This window comes from Balearica regulorum, chromosome 13 (genome assembly GCF_011004875.1).
Source record: "Balearica regulorum gibbericeps isolate bBalReg1 chromosome 13, bBalReg1.pri, whole genome shotgun sequence".
NCBI lineage: Eukaryota > Metazoa > Chordata > Aves > Gruiformes > Gruidae > Balearica > Balearica regulorum.
In genome coordinates, this window is record NC_046196.1 from 21,660,887 (window position 1) to 21,675,370 (window position 14,484).

A 14,484-nucleotide genomic window follows, 5' to 3' on the forward strand; every position below is an offset into this window, starting at 1 on the left:
GTCTCATACTGCATCTTTTTAGGAATCTGAAAAATACTATTATCTAGTAAAGTACAACAACAGATGTGCAACTGACACTTATGTAGCCTTCATTATGGCAAAGAATCAACTCCAGTTGGGACATAATGGCTAAATCCAACTATACACAACCCACTAGCTTGATACAATCCCGGACATTACCAGGATGGGGAAAGCAGCTCATTCTGATAGGCAGCCCAAGAAGAAAAGCTCCATTGCAATTACCAATTTCCATTTCAAATTAGATCCCTATTGCATGAAGACAAAGCAAGCTTTAAATACCAGGAGACTAAATTCACTATAAAGTGCAACAGCCAACTAGAAAGGTGACTGAAACTACTATTAAATATTTCTCCATTAACTGGAAGGAAAAAAACCCCACCACCACATCAATCCACCCCACAACACAGGTATATTACTAAACTTAATGCTTTCAAATGACACAGCTACAGCCTTTCCGCTATATACAGCAAAACAAAGTCTACAGTCAGATTAAGACTTCCACACTGAACTTTACTGCTCTTACAGAGCAGAAAACCAACAAGAAACATGGAAAAGAAAGCACAGAAAACGCCACATCAGAAGCAACAAACCCAGCAGGAACAGAATTCAATTAGAAAGTAGAAAGAAAGCTAAAACCCAAAAAAGGAAGTATAGAAAACAGTTAGCTAGCAGAAGGGCTTCAAAAAACAATGTAATTCCACAATGCTACTGAAGTGTCTTTTGCAGTTAAAAAAGCCAGTTTATCCCAGTTTGTTTGATGAAGCCATCACACTGCAATCTACAAGCCGTCTGATGTGGATGGAGTTAGTGGTCTAACAGTGCTTATTTCCATTAAAAAAAAAAAAAGAAAAAAGCTGAATCTCTTCCCTCATCTTCCTCCTCAGGTGTCCAGGTCCTATTTATTAAATTCACAGTTACATTCAGTCACACAAAAGGGTAATGGCTGTCTCTCTACAGGCAACTCTCAGAAGCTACAGCGTGGAAATAAAACCGGGACCAGCAGCTGATGGGAGTAAATTAGATGAGATTTCTCCAAAGCAGAAAAGGGATAGAACAGAACACACCAACAAAAGAAATGCTTGCATAGCCATTTATAGCTGTTTCCATAGCAGTACAAAATACTTCGGTTGCTCTAAGTGCCAAGGATGACAGCGTAACAAAAGAAATCCTATGACAGGCTGCGACGCTTTCACAAACCAAGGCAAAATATTCTGGGTTGGGTACCAAGAGAGTGAGGAATATGCATAAAGCCCACTAACCCCCACAAAAAGGCTGGGTGGTGAGTCGTTCAGCCATCCCACAGAAACTTGGATGTCCCAAAGTTTGCATTCGTGTTCCTCTCCCTTCACCCCCCCTAGCTTCTGTGACTGACACAGAATTATGCACACAAGCCTGTCAAGCATTGGTTTCACTTCTGCTACAGGAGATTTGGCTTAGACTCATGAAATCCACGCTACTGTACCCTTCACTGCTACCATAAGTATTTTAATTTATTTTAATTTGATCAGGTCACAGGTAAGATGTAGATCTGACACCCAGGACTCCCGTTATTACATTTCAGATTCTATACTGACTGTTAAAGGCCATTTCTCACTTCATGAGGTGCTTCAGCCCAGGACTAGAAGAAAGCCTCTACTTCATGAAGAAAGCAAGTCACTTGGCTGTTACCAGTCTGAACCTGCGGTGCCTGCAAGTTCCTCCCACTTCTATGGTTGCTTTTGTTCTTGAAAGCAAGTCCTTATTTTTCTGCTTTCTGTTGTTCAGCTAGTTCTTCTGGAATACACTAGCACTTCAATTTAACACCCTATGGATGTGAAGCTGCTTACAGAAGCAAACATCTCAAACAACTTTTTTTTCTTAACCAAAAAAGTGTATATATTTTTTAAAAATCTTTTTACCTCCTCATTAATAGCTGATTTAAGAGGCTAATTCTTAAAAATGCAAGAGCTGTAATTTAAACACCACTGTAAAAAGATGATAGGACAATTTTAACTTTATCCCTAAACATAAAAACTTACAGTGAACAAAGCCACTCATTCCTGCAGCGCTACATAACTGCTGCCTGCATTAGCTATGCCAAAGTAGCCAGGAAAAGATAGTGCCTTGAGAACAGCCCCACATCGAGTCACCACAAACCTCCTTGCATCGATCTCTGCCTAAGTCTCATATGGCAAAAAAAGCACCAATTTATTTAGGAAAACCAGTACAACATACTAAAATATGACACTATGTGCCCTTCAACCGTTTTTGAGTGGGCAGGGGAAAGGGGAAGTGAACAGACAAAAGCTCTTGATCCAGTCTATCAACCTGAAAAAGCAGAAAGGGTTATAGCACCGGCCGTATCACCTCAATAACGTCCCTGCATCACACCCGAGCAGACGGTGACATAAGCCTGCTCAAATCCAGTGTTTGGATTCATCCTATTGAGTCAAGCCTGAGGGAGCGTGATCAAAAAGAACTACCTATCAGATCACCTGTAGTGCAGTAAGGAAAGACAAAGGAAAGTAGTCTCTGAATAACAGTCCCTCATAGAGGAACCAATGCATATTTATTAAAAAGGAACTATACAGAATCAGGACATCACCCTTTTCAGACAGATAAGATAGGCCCTGTATTTTCTCAGTTGCAAGCAAGACTATAACACTATTGCAGAGCCCCCACATAAGGCTCCTTAAGTGAATGACTTTTACAAGCCTATTGACAATCTACGTCTTCTCTGGGTACCTTTTCTCCAGGTCGAATGCTGCCACATTTCAGGAGATTGATGTCAGCCTTGCAGTCATCCATGAAGCCACAGATCAACCGATAATCACTGAAGATAATGGCTGTCATTTTAGTGATGTACTGGTGGCACTGGTATTCAGTGATATTGCCTCTGTGATCCACCAAACACGACACCAAGAAGCCTTTACCAACTGGTTCATCTGCACACTCCTTGATCTGTTAAAAAAAAAAAGAATAAAAATACAGTGGTTGCAACTACTGAACTTAACCTTTTTTAAAAAAAAAAATCCTCAAAGAAACTTGCATCTGTAGCTTCAAAATCTGCTGGCAAAAGAAACCCTCTAGGCTTCAGTTTGACTTTCAGTAAGTCGGACTACTTGAAAATATTTCAGAAACGAGAAACACCTCACGTGTGCCAGTATCTGAAGAAAGCAAACGCAGCGACCTTGAGGATTATAAACCCTCTTGCTCAATAATCATCTTTCACAATAATCACACTGAACCCCTGCAATCAAGTGGATTTGTAGGAAAAATGCTAGTTTGATAAACCTTTATTTAGAAAGCTGAGCATATTACAACATCACTAAATCATACTTGGACTCCTATTAGGCACCTGACCTCGTACAACATAACATTTTGGCTAGAAGTGAGACTGATTCAAAAGTCAACACAATATTTATTGAACAGTTTATGACTTGCTTGAAGCTGAAAATTACTATAAAGGAAAATCCTCATCAAATTCATTTTTATCAAGCTCTTACAGGAACTGATTGTTGGTACTAAACCATTTTAGCCAGTGGACTAAAAAAAAAAAAAAGATTAAAATCACAGCTAACAAAAGCTGAAAGTTGTGCAGGGACTGGAAAAGCAGTGTACACGAACAGACAGGTCCCCAATATAAATCACAGTCTGTACTGCTCGGGGAAGCAGACAGTAAGGCCAAAAAACGTCACCTTTGGAAGTAAAAGGTGCAGGCAGTTTTGACAGCGTCTTTCCAAAGGAAGTGGAAAACATGGTCGCTTATCAGTTAAGGATGCTCCCTGAGGAATACTGCGATAGAAGCAGTGCGATGCCTTGCGCTCCAAGGAGTACTGAGATTACACCGACTCTTTTTAACCCTGGGAAGCCCATGCTGAAATACTTGCCCCGCTCTGGTGTTCCCTGTTCAGGAGTACACCGAAAACCGCAGCCATAACGGCACAGAAAGAACACTAGACAGCCAGACACTAAAGTTCAGTAGTGACAGTTTTTCAAGCAATAGATACATGGGTTGACTTGATTACATCAAAGATTTGTTCCTGCACAAACACTGAAGGGCTCATCAATCTAAAGGGAGATCCACGGCAATCAATAATCCAGGCGGGTTCGGATACACCAAGCAAGGGCAGCACTAAGGGAACGGGCAGGGAACCATTTTCTCAGTTCTCAAACACCAAGTTGGAATCTTTATACTGGAAATTTAAAGAAAAAAAAAACCAGAGAGCCATCTCTAGAAAGATATATTGTAATTCAAACAAGAATTAACTCAGGGCATCCTGTGACAGACTCATACAGGTCAGACTAGATGAATAAAACAGATCTCTCTCTGCCTCAGCTTATGAGGCCATTACTTTCTATATAACAAATAAAACATGCAACATTTTAAACACCATTATTCCAAGGCAGATGTAGGCTGGTAGAACATTTTCCATTGAATCTACATAGCTATTAGGAAAAAACAGTTACTAAGGTCAACATAATTGTTTTAGATAAGGCATAAAATACATTTTGAAGTGAAAACACATATGTTTCATTGCAGGGTGAAAGGGAGAGGGTTGAGCAAGCTTTCTCCGAGAAAGCTGCATCTTCAGCTTGGCCCTACTTCAGCCAAGTACCACGAGCCAAACCAGCACACAACGGCAATATGCTGTTTTTGGAAAAGCCTGGTTTGAAAACAGCCCCAGAGCTCCACGGCCTGAGCCAGTGAACTGCGTAAAAAGACCAAGCAATCACGTTATTGCCTGGCCACTTCTGAAGCAACCACCGTTATCTGGTAGCCAACTATAATTCTAGATTGAAATTATTGCCAGAACACATAAAAATCACAACAGTTGAGGAAAAAAAAAAAAGAAATTTAAATATTTATTTAGCTGATAAAATTAAAATTTCCAGAATGTTCCCAGTTGGGATAGTTACTAATTCCCAAATGACTTTTACTAGAAATTATTCTTCTGGTTGTATTTTGTTCTTAATACAAAGCAATACTTAAAATCAGAGCTCAGTCACCAGCAAGAACACACCTACCCGTTAGTGAGAATTAAAGAAAAACATTATTAGGCTAATACAGTATGTTAGCAGTATAGTCCTACTACATACGCTAGTTTTAAAGAGTGTTTTAGAAATACTTTTAAAAATTAGTGGAACAGTTTATGCACCTGCTTCAGTATTAAGTATCAGAAGATCAAACACACATGATTATTGGTATTTATACAACTTTTTTTTCGTTTAAATAAAACACACTAAATTCGGTGGAACTCCTGCTACACCAACACTGCTACAATTGTCCAACACTTGATCAAGAGGGGACAAGTCCAATCCACAACAGATTTCTGACAAAAGGTCACATAAGAGCTGATGGGTTCTTAGTTTATAATTTCTTTCCCCCTCCTCTTTGCCTGGCATCGCTAAGGTAACTGGCTTTTTCTGCAAGGAGATTGAATTAATTACACCTAGTAATTCGGCACATGAGGCTAGAGCTTCCCCAAACACAAAACATTATTCGCACACCCATTCACTAACACAAAGAAATTGAAAAAACCTTAGTGCCGCAGTAACAGCTGTGCCTTTCTTCTGGCTTACCTCTGCGATAGTGGACTTGCAGACTTCTCTGGCCACGGATTCAAACTTCGGATCTGTAGTCAGGTTCAGCTTGTAGTTCCACAAGAGCTACAGAGAAAGCATTTGTAGAAAGGGGGTTTAAGAGCTTCCCATGGAGAATGACAAGTATTTTGCCTCAGAAAAAAATGAAACATCCTTTATTTCCAATCCGTATCATCATCTAAGTGCAACAATTAATGCAAAGTCTCCTTGACAACAACTTTGTCCCTTCGTTTCTGCAATAATTTCCTCATCTTGAACAAATTGAGACTATTGAAAATCTCTCCATAAGGTCATGAGCCAACTCATTAAAAGGAAATACATCTAATGAAGACAAATTCATAACTGAAAGGATAAAACAATGAAAGCTGTAACTTGCTACCTGCTGCATATTAACAACATCTTTAGCCCACCACACCTTTCTGTGCCATGTCTGCCTAATGCAAATGACCTAATAAAACTGATGTCATCCTCCATACGAGCAGATCTCATGCTGAAAACCTAATAAAAGCCTAACAAAAAAGGAAAGAGGACAGTGCAGCTGGTCCCTTGTTCACTTCCTTCCGTGAGGGGCTGTGACCAAACAAGTTTTTGGATGCAGACATTTTTCAAACCTATAGGCAGTTCTCTCTCTTGCTAAGCTCAACGATATGTTAGAGGTTAGACTGCAAAACACCTCGGTAAGGACAACTGTTCTTCTAGGAGCCACAGATTAGCTCACGTAGGAGCCTAGATGCATTTGGTCATTGTGCAAGAATAAATCTTGGGCAAGTGATGCTCTGCAGTTATATACACATCCCAGATGTCCTCCTGAAACACCATAAAGTAAAAATACAGGGTACGATAGCAAAACCTCAGCAAATTCATAGCTGAGATGTTGCCTGAGAAAAGCATCTATCAGCTCATTTGGTTTTCTCTAGGAACTTAAGTTGCATTTAAACATTTTTTCATAAAGATTAAACAGTTTTAAAAATTCATTTCAAATACTCTGCCTTTGTGACAAAATCATATTAATATAAAAAAAGATAAACAGTTTGGTCAAACTATTTTGACGTTTCAATTGTACGCAAAACACAAAAACATGCCCATACACAAGGAAACTAGTTTTACATCAGCTCCAAGAGGGTGGAAGCACGCGCAGAGAACTAAAAATGGAATCCGCATGGCTGGCTGCACTGTCTTCCACACCTCATATCATGGAGCTGTGAAAAGTTTAAAAAAAAAAAAGAGATCATGGGATCCTAGGGTATTTCATAGGGAGTGAGAAGTTGTAAATATACAGGTTTAATAGATAAAAGTGAATAAACAAGGAATCTGTCCTCGTGAAGAATGCTGTAGATCTCTCCCAGCAGGATCATAAGGAATGAGGTCCAGCACCCTAAGAATCCACCTCTGCATTTGTAATCTCGAACTTTGGAGAGTCTCGAAACGAGATGCTCTTCAAAGGAACCTTCCCACAGACAGAAGGATGGTTAAACGTGCAGCTTAAAAATCCAGATTTTAGCGCTAGGCAATATTTTCCCCAAAAGATGATCAGCAGTTGTACTACTAGAGACTGCAGAAAGAGGCAAAGAAAATATTTGGATACGAGACACCTCTCTGTGGTCTGGCTTTTGATCACTCCCCTATAATTTCTGCCTGGGAAAACGAGACTTTGCCCACACTTCCTATTTGTGAATAGCTTTCTATAATCCACAGCAGCCTGACATCTGCCTTGTGGCACAGATGCTGACATTTAATCCAGCAAAAGGTCCAAACTTTGACTTCTATAATTCTCAATTTATTCTGCACTCAGGTAATTTCTATTGGTGCATTTAAGTGTCAGGTAGGTATGTTTTAATTACTGAAGTTTTCCCTTTAAAAAAAAAAAGAAACAGAAACATGATGTGCCCTTCATCCGATCCAACCCTGCACCACAGAGAATTACAGCTGCCGTGAATTCAGGCAGCACAGTGCTAAAGGTTAATTTATAAACACAGTTGGAAATTATTGGTTGTACAGCATGGTCAGGTTTCATTTCTGGAATATATCTTCCAATAATAAACCAAAATACAGCTTCTTGAGCATGTGAAACTAAGACCATCTTTGAGGTATGCGTGTGTCTGTGTCTAGGGCTAACCACAAAATTAAGGATCTCGATGTGGTGTGTTCTAACAGAACGCCAAAGAGAACAGCCAAAGGAAACCTAGCTCTGCTTTGTTTCTTTTTTGGTAGAGTCTCGGGATTTGAAGAGTCAGTTTGACAGCCTGAAAACTGGCTAACAGTTTGCTCGCTGTTAAACACAGTGCTGAGAGGAAATCTGTTCTAAAACCAGCCAAGTGGTTCAAACTGCCTCTAAACATCACACCCCCACAGCATTTTCCAAGCAAGTCTAAGAATTTAGCAGCTGTGAAAGTAATACAGAAGGCTTCAACAGCTGAAATTAAGAGTTTAAATTCAGTACTGCTCACATCTTTCCCAAAAGGAGCACATCATAGCTCTCCCAGTAACTCACGGGAACCACCCCCCAGACATAAAATAGGAAAGACGTCTGCTAGCCTCCTCTGACGCAAATGTACATTTTATAAAGCTCTTGGATACATTCCAGTCTGAAGTCTCCAGTAAGACCACAGCGGCTATACTGGGTTAAAGAAGTCATCTTGCATTCTTCTTCCACAGACCAGCACAGAAACCAAAACATGTCCTGATTAATGCCTTCTGCAAACTACCAAATGATGCAAAATACCTACATCCCTTATCAGCTGTAAGGTGCAAATACTGTAGCTAGAGTCTGAATAAAATAACAGTAATACTTACATGATTGCAGTCTGAAGAGATTTCATTATCTGGCTGAAAGGAGAGAAAAAAAATGGAGTGTCAGTTCACTACTGAGGTGATGCATTTAACATACAGAAAAGTATAAACTTATAGAAACTAACATACTGTCAACTCATTTTTATTGTAGGAGACAATTTGACATAAGCAATAGGAAATTTTAAAAGCTGCATAATAAGAGCGATATCTGAGTACGAAAAAGATAGAAAGAACAGGCACTTCAGACACAATGCTGTCTTAACTCTCCAGAACATAAATGGCAGAAGAGCAGCAGCATTTATGTAGACACTGCAAAAACATAATGAGCGCACTTGTGTTTGGCCCAATTGCCCGAACTAAGGCAGCAATAGAACATCTGTGGAAAAACAAAGATGTGGTAGCAGAGTTTTAAAAAAAAAAAAAAAAAGTTTCATGCATACAAGTGAAGGAGAAAGGTAGCACATGCTTCCCTCCCCCAGATCGAAACAATCATATTCTCCATTTGAGAAGCAACATCTTTTCTTTTGGCTATACACAGACGGGCCAGTCCAAAGCAGCCCTGAGATTTACGCCTTCAACCACGAGAAACTGGTAACATCCAGCGTTCACATATCATTTCAAAATATTTGGTATATTCTTTATTTTATAGTAATGAAGGTACTCATGTCCTCATGACCAGTCCTAAGGCACAGCCTCCACCAGACCAGTTAGCAGGTTCGAGAGAAACACCCACGCTCCACAGGGAGCCGCTTTGGAAAGACTCCGGCTGCAAACCACCCTGTCCTCCTTCCAGCCTGAGCAGCTCTCACAATGGAGAACCCCTTGAAAAACATTCATCATACAAATCCGTATCTTATCTCCACAGCAAAACAGTGCAAATGCAGGACAAAAATCACCTGCCCATCATATCCACAGAAAAAAAAATCAACTCTGACTCACAAAAATCACTGCTTCCACCGATACTGAAGATGCCAGACATGCTTTAAGAGCCACAGATACTCAAAACCACTCAAAGCTTAAACACATCACTGACACTAACACTTCAGACCTCAGATATTTCACATAAGAGAACTAGCATTTCATGGGTTTTGGAAGCAAGCAGCCTACATCCCAAAGAGTTTTTCAGTGCAAGCATTTGTCGCTGCACAACATGTTATGCCAACACCTGCACCATTGCTGCTTTAGTTTATGGGAAAAAAGAGCATGGGAAATGTTTCCAAGTCCTTAATTACAGCCATTATTAACTAAAGTACTTTTATTTTGTATAGCAGGAAGTGGCAGAAATTACCTCTCCACTTAGAACATATAAAACAAAAGGGTACTTGAAGGATCACAGTAATTAATTGCCATTTGGTCAGACTAACACCATCTAAAACTGTATCTCCCAAAATAATGATAAATTTGAAAACTGGGATATTGACTGTTTTTTAGAAGGCTAGCAGATGCCTGCTCATTATCCTCAGACTGCACAACTGATTCTCACAACTGAAAACTAAGATGACATCCAAATTATACTATTTTAAAGCATCCTCCAAGACCAGTACTATTATGGTTTTCCCTTAATTTTCTGCACCCATCCTAATCATTCAGCAACAGACGGAGGCTTTAGACTAAGCTAATTTCAAAAAGCAGAGTCAGAATGCCCTCCACTGAAGTTGCTGTCTCAGTCTTTCAGTCAAGGATAGTTTCTTTATAAAAGAAGGCTAGCGCTGTCATTCTCCTTTAGAGGACAGGACTTATCTAACAGAATCTGCAAACAGAAGAATCTGTAAGGGCCAGAAAGCACTCTCCCAAAACCCTTCTTGGTCATTTCAATTAGTTTTGCATCCTCCAAGCCAGTAACCGTTACTTCAAATCCACCAAAGATAAAAGCCTGGGTTGTCTTCTGGAAAAATGAGCCCTAGAAAGATAACAGATTGGTTCTCACCAACTTGGGAAGCTTAAACAAGCTTTTCTTGAAATATGCAACATTAAAATACTGCACACTGAAATACCAGTCTTCCCTGGACTCTGCAGCAAACCTCGGCTCTGAGAAATCAAGCCTTATTATTCTTGTGATAAGAGTAATGGAAGTTAAACCTTCAGTACTGCTTACATTCACAGTTCAGTACTTCAATATGCGAAAGCAGAAGATCTAGCCAATAACCCTTTAAATGTGGCACACGATGACCACCTGCTAGCTAAAAGCTGTGCCTCCTCTTCCCTCTTACCGCTACAAGTGTAGGACAGGCGGGTTCAGTGGCAATGTTGACCTGCTTCTCCCAATTTAACTGAAGCAAAAGGAGAAAAATAATCCTTTTTGTCTTGTGTCTGATCAACTGAAGGGCTGAGTTTGAGGAAGAAAAATCTCCCCACCCAGTTAAATAAAAGCAACCCACACCCATTCTGCCTTTCTAAGGAGACAGTCTGTGGCCCTCTATCTGCTACATCCACCCAGGAAACCTTCCAAGTAAGAGCGGTTTCAGAACAATACGTTTGTGTAGTAGGAGTCATGAAGAAAAAGGTACATTTCAAATTACCACTAAGATAAGTTGAAGAGCAAGAAAAGCTGCACTGCATCATTCCTACACTTGAGGAACACATGCTCGAGCCCCCGGGGGCAGAGGGAAGGAGAGCAGCCCAGACCCCACCGCCAGCTAGCTGAGGCATTTTAGAGAGGAAGCTGATGGCAAGGAGGACGTTCCACTGATTAGCGGGGGAGAAGGACTCGTCTCACATCTCCTAATTGAAGGATTAAAAACAGACTTTACAGAAAGTACATGTGCCTCTGGGCTCACAGGAGCTTTTGCTGTTTAGCAGCTTTGATGGCAATATATTGCCTCCCTTTGCAGTTCTCTAAAAAGCTCTCCAAACTCCTCCTTTGCACACTAACACTCACATTCCGGGGTATGAACACCACTTCCTACCTCCCAGGAAAAGCAGAGTTTAGACCAAGTACCAGCTGTAAGAAAACCTGAACAGAAAAAGCATTTCCTTCCATTCAACCACATAGAAGAGGCATAAGTCCTACCGCATTAGCGGTGTGAACTCTAAAGAGAAATTCAAAGGTTTGTAGGAAGTCAAATCAGCACCAGACTATGAGGTTGTCAACACCATTGTGTTTAAAAGCGCCTTTTCTCATCCACCAGATCTCAATTCAGTGAAACAAGCCGCAATAGCCAGCCATCCCTTTCTAAATCTCTGCTTCAGCAGCAGTTTTAAACTAGGTCAAAACTATACAGCAAATGAGCAACCCACCACCACTACCCAGGCTCAGGGAGGCACAAGGCATTGGGTGTTTTAGCTTCAGAAACGGACCATCGTTATACTGATCCCCAGTAATACTTAGTCATAGCTATATCTTGGACAAGTATCATGCATTACCATCTAGTGAAGAGCACACTGCCTGGGGAGCAATTACTGTCACCCCCAGAGCTCAAGAGGCAGGGGCCTTTTCAGCTGTGTATACAAAACAGACTTGATTTGATCTTACTTCATCACCCCCTAAAAAAAAAAAATTAATTCACACCACTAGATTTTGAAAAGCAAGGTAAGAATCCTAATCAACTACTGTGGAAGAAACTCAAGGTCTTGGGAGAACTCTCTGCAGGGATTATTTTAATCATCGGCAGCTGCCTGACCTTCCTTTCCTTTGCTCCCTTGCAAATGTCATGCAAATAGAAGAGTGAAGTCAACCTCACAAGTGCCTTTATTCCTAGAATTTAATCCCTTCTTAGAGCAGGAACAGGGCATGACAGCAGACGTTTCCGCTATTCTTTTAAGACAGGAGTAACAGTGCACTTGTTGAAAAGTAAGGAACAGGCGTATCTCAAATACCAACTACAGATAATCTTCAAGCATTGAAGACAAGACTTTGGACTCGCTCAAGCAAAAACCACCAAGAACGAGCATAGAGTAAACTGGCAAAATAAAAAGGTAATTTGCTTGTGGATAGGAGGAACCCAGTAGATGTGTTCTCCCTAAATTCAGGAACAGATTGCAAAAAGATGGAACAGGTCAATTAGGAAAGGATGTTAATTAAAGCAGCTACCTTCTCCTGAAAGAGAAGGTAGGCAGAAGTCCAGCCAGGCTGTGGGTGTTCCCCAGTTTTTGCACCGTCACACATACAATACACTGCAGGGCATGGTGCACATGGATACGCAGTACAGGCAGCTCATGGTTCCTAGCCACAGCGTTGCAATTTTCCACTCTGACCTAAACACATTTATTGCTAATACCTGTAGAGATATGGTAGAGGAGGCCTGCTGGCCCAGAAGCTTCTAACAAGGAGGCTATCAGGCTGCTAAAGGGAAAATTACTTCTTAGCTGTGTCCTTCCCACAGGTAACAGCAATCTCCTTCATGCCAAACACACCCAGCTGGGACAGGAAGCTCACAATAAGGCAACTGAATCCACAGGCATCAAGCTAGCTAGACTTAGGACACCAGAAAAACAGCACAGGCTAGGAGCAAAGCAGGGATCAAGGAGAGATCCGGGGGAGCCACCCTCCTGCAATCCTGATCCATTCCCTAGGCAGCCACTAGAAACGATTCTGCAGAAGAATTTGTGGAAACAAGAGCACATACAGTAGTCTAGGCAAGAATCAACACAGCTTTTGTAAAAGAAAAACCGCACATCGCACAACCACCCATGCTTCAAACCTACTGAAACATCCTGGAATTCTGTGCCAACAAGCATATGGCTACAGTAAACCGTTTTCACACATCCTGCACTCCTGAAAGAGTCATGTGTGATAAAAAAAAGTTAAAAGCAGTGATAATTTAAGTTCAAAACAGATGAGAAGACTTTGTAATTTAATTACACGTTTAGTGAGCAATGAAAGTTAAACTTGTTAAGCTGAGCTTGAAATACACTCTAATGCCAGTGAACTGTTAGCACTAAAAACAAACCGAGCGTTGTCATGTCAGCAAAAACCCTCTACACTTATCATTCATGCTCTGAAAAAAGCCAGTTTGAAGCATGGTACCACACATATATCACACACCAAAGTTATCAAGCTCCTAGCTTCCATATATCTTGCTTATTTCACATAAATAATTTTTCCCCACTTAGAGCACCAAAGTCTGCAACACTGCATATCATCTGACAGAATAATTATTTCCACATTGGTTAGGCACTCCTAGTTTATGCAAACTTAACAATACAAGTTGTCCACAAACACCTAACAACCCCCTCCAAAACATATACAAAACTTTGCCTGTGGAAGTCAAATTATCAGGACCAGCAGCAATTTCTTTAGCCATCCCACACACGCAAAGCACAAGTAGTAAATCACCCCAAACACCAAATTCTACAATTGTGGTTTTCACTGTTTTAACCTAATTCTAGATTCCAGAAACTTCTCCATCTATGCTAAATTTTATATCCTCCACAGGCATGACGCCATTAAGACAAGTATGCTCATTCAGAAAAGATATCTCAAAGCAAGATCAAAAAACCTCAGCACAACATGTTGCGTCTCCCACTGGCCTAGGGGCCAAGGAAAAAGGAGCCAAGGACAAAGCTGGCTTTGCCCACTCACACTTTGAGGATCCAATGTTCAGTATCTGCTTCAAACACCAAGAAAGTTTAGCAAGTCTTACCCTTTCCTATGTAGCTTTCAATAGAGTTTTAGTAATTGTCATGTTTTGCTCGTTTCACATTTGCTGGACATGAAACAAAGTCTTTAGCAGGCTGCATGCCTTTCCTCCACAGCAGAGATCCCTGCCTGTGCAAATACCATAGGCAGTAAAACAGAAAACATTCATGTTTTATTTCTGATGCATCAAAAGTGAACACAGATCACGGTGCAATTAAAGGAAACACCCTGATTCCATTCACTCAAACCAAACACCTTCGTTGGTTATTTCTTACCAGCAGAGCACTTTCTCCCAGCTGGCTGTCCCTGTGCCAAGCTGCAAGGCAGGTACATGAAGGCTGCACAGCTGCTCCGTGCTGGAAGCGCCAGCTCTGCACGAAACAGCCCGCTTGCACGAGCTATTCTTGTCCCTGCTGCTTCTGTCCCCCTGCATGGGGGGACTCTCAAGTCCTCTTAGCAGGGACTTTTCTCATTTCAACACTGATCCACACAGCAGAGCACGTTCTAACACT

At 40.9% G+C, this 14,484-nt stretch overlaps 1 protein-coding gene across 1 annotated transcript in view; it reads right to left on the bottom strand.

Moving 5' to 3' along the window:
* Positions 1 to 14,484, bottom strand: part of GLG1 (golgi glycoprotein 1) — a 79,782-nt gene that overhangs the window by 31,804 nt on the left and 33,494 nt on the right. Inside the window, exons 2-4 of the mRNA XM_075765493.1 lie at positions 8,398 to 8,430; positions 5,584 to 5,670; positions 2,746 to 2,961 (exon numbers count right to left, since the gene is read on the bottom strand). Coding sequence (XP_075621608.1) covers positions 2,746 to 2,961; positions 5,584 to 5,670; positions 8,398 to 8,430 — 336 coding nt within the window. The remainder of the gene's footprint in view (positions 1 to 2,745; positions 2,962 to 5,583; positions 5,671 to 8,397; positions 8,431 to 14,484) is intronic.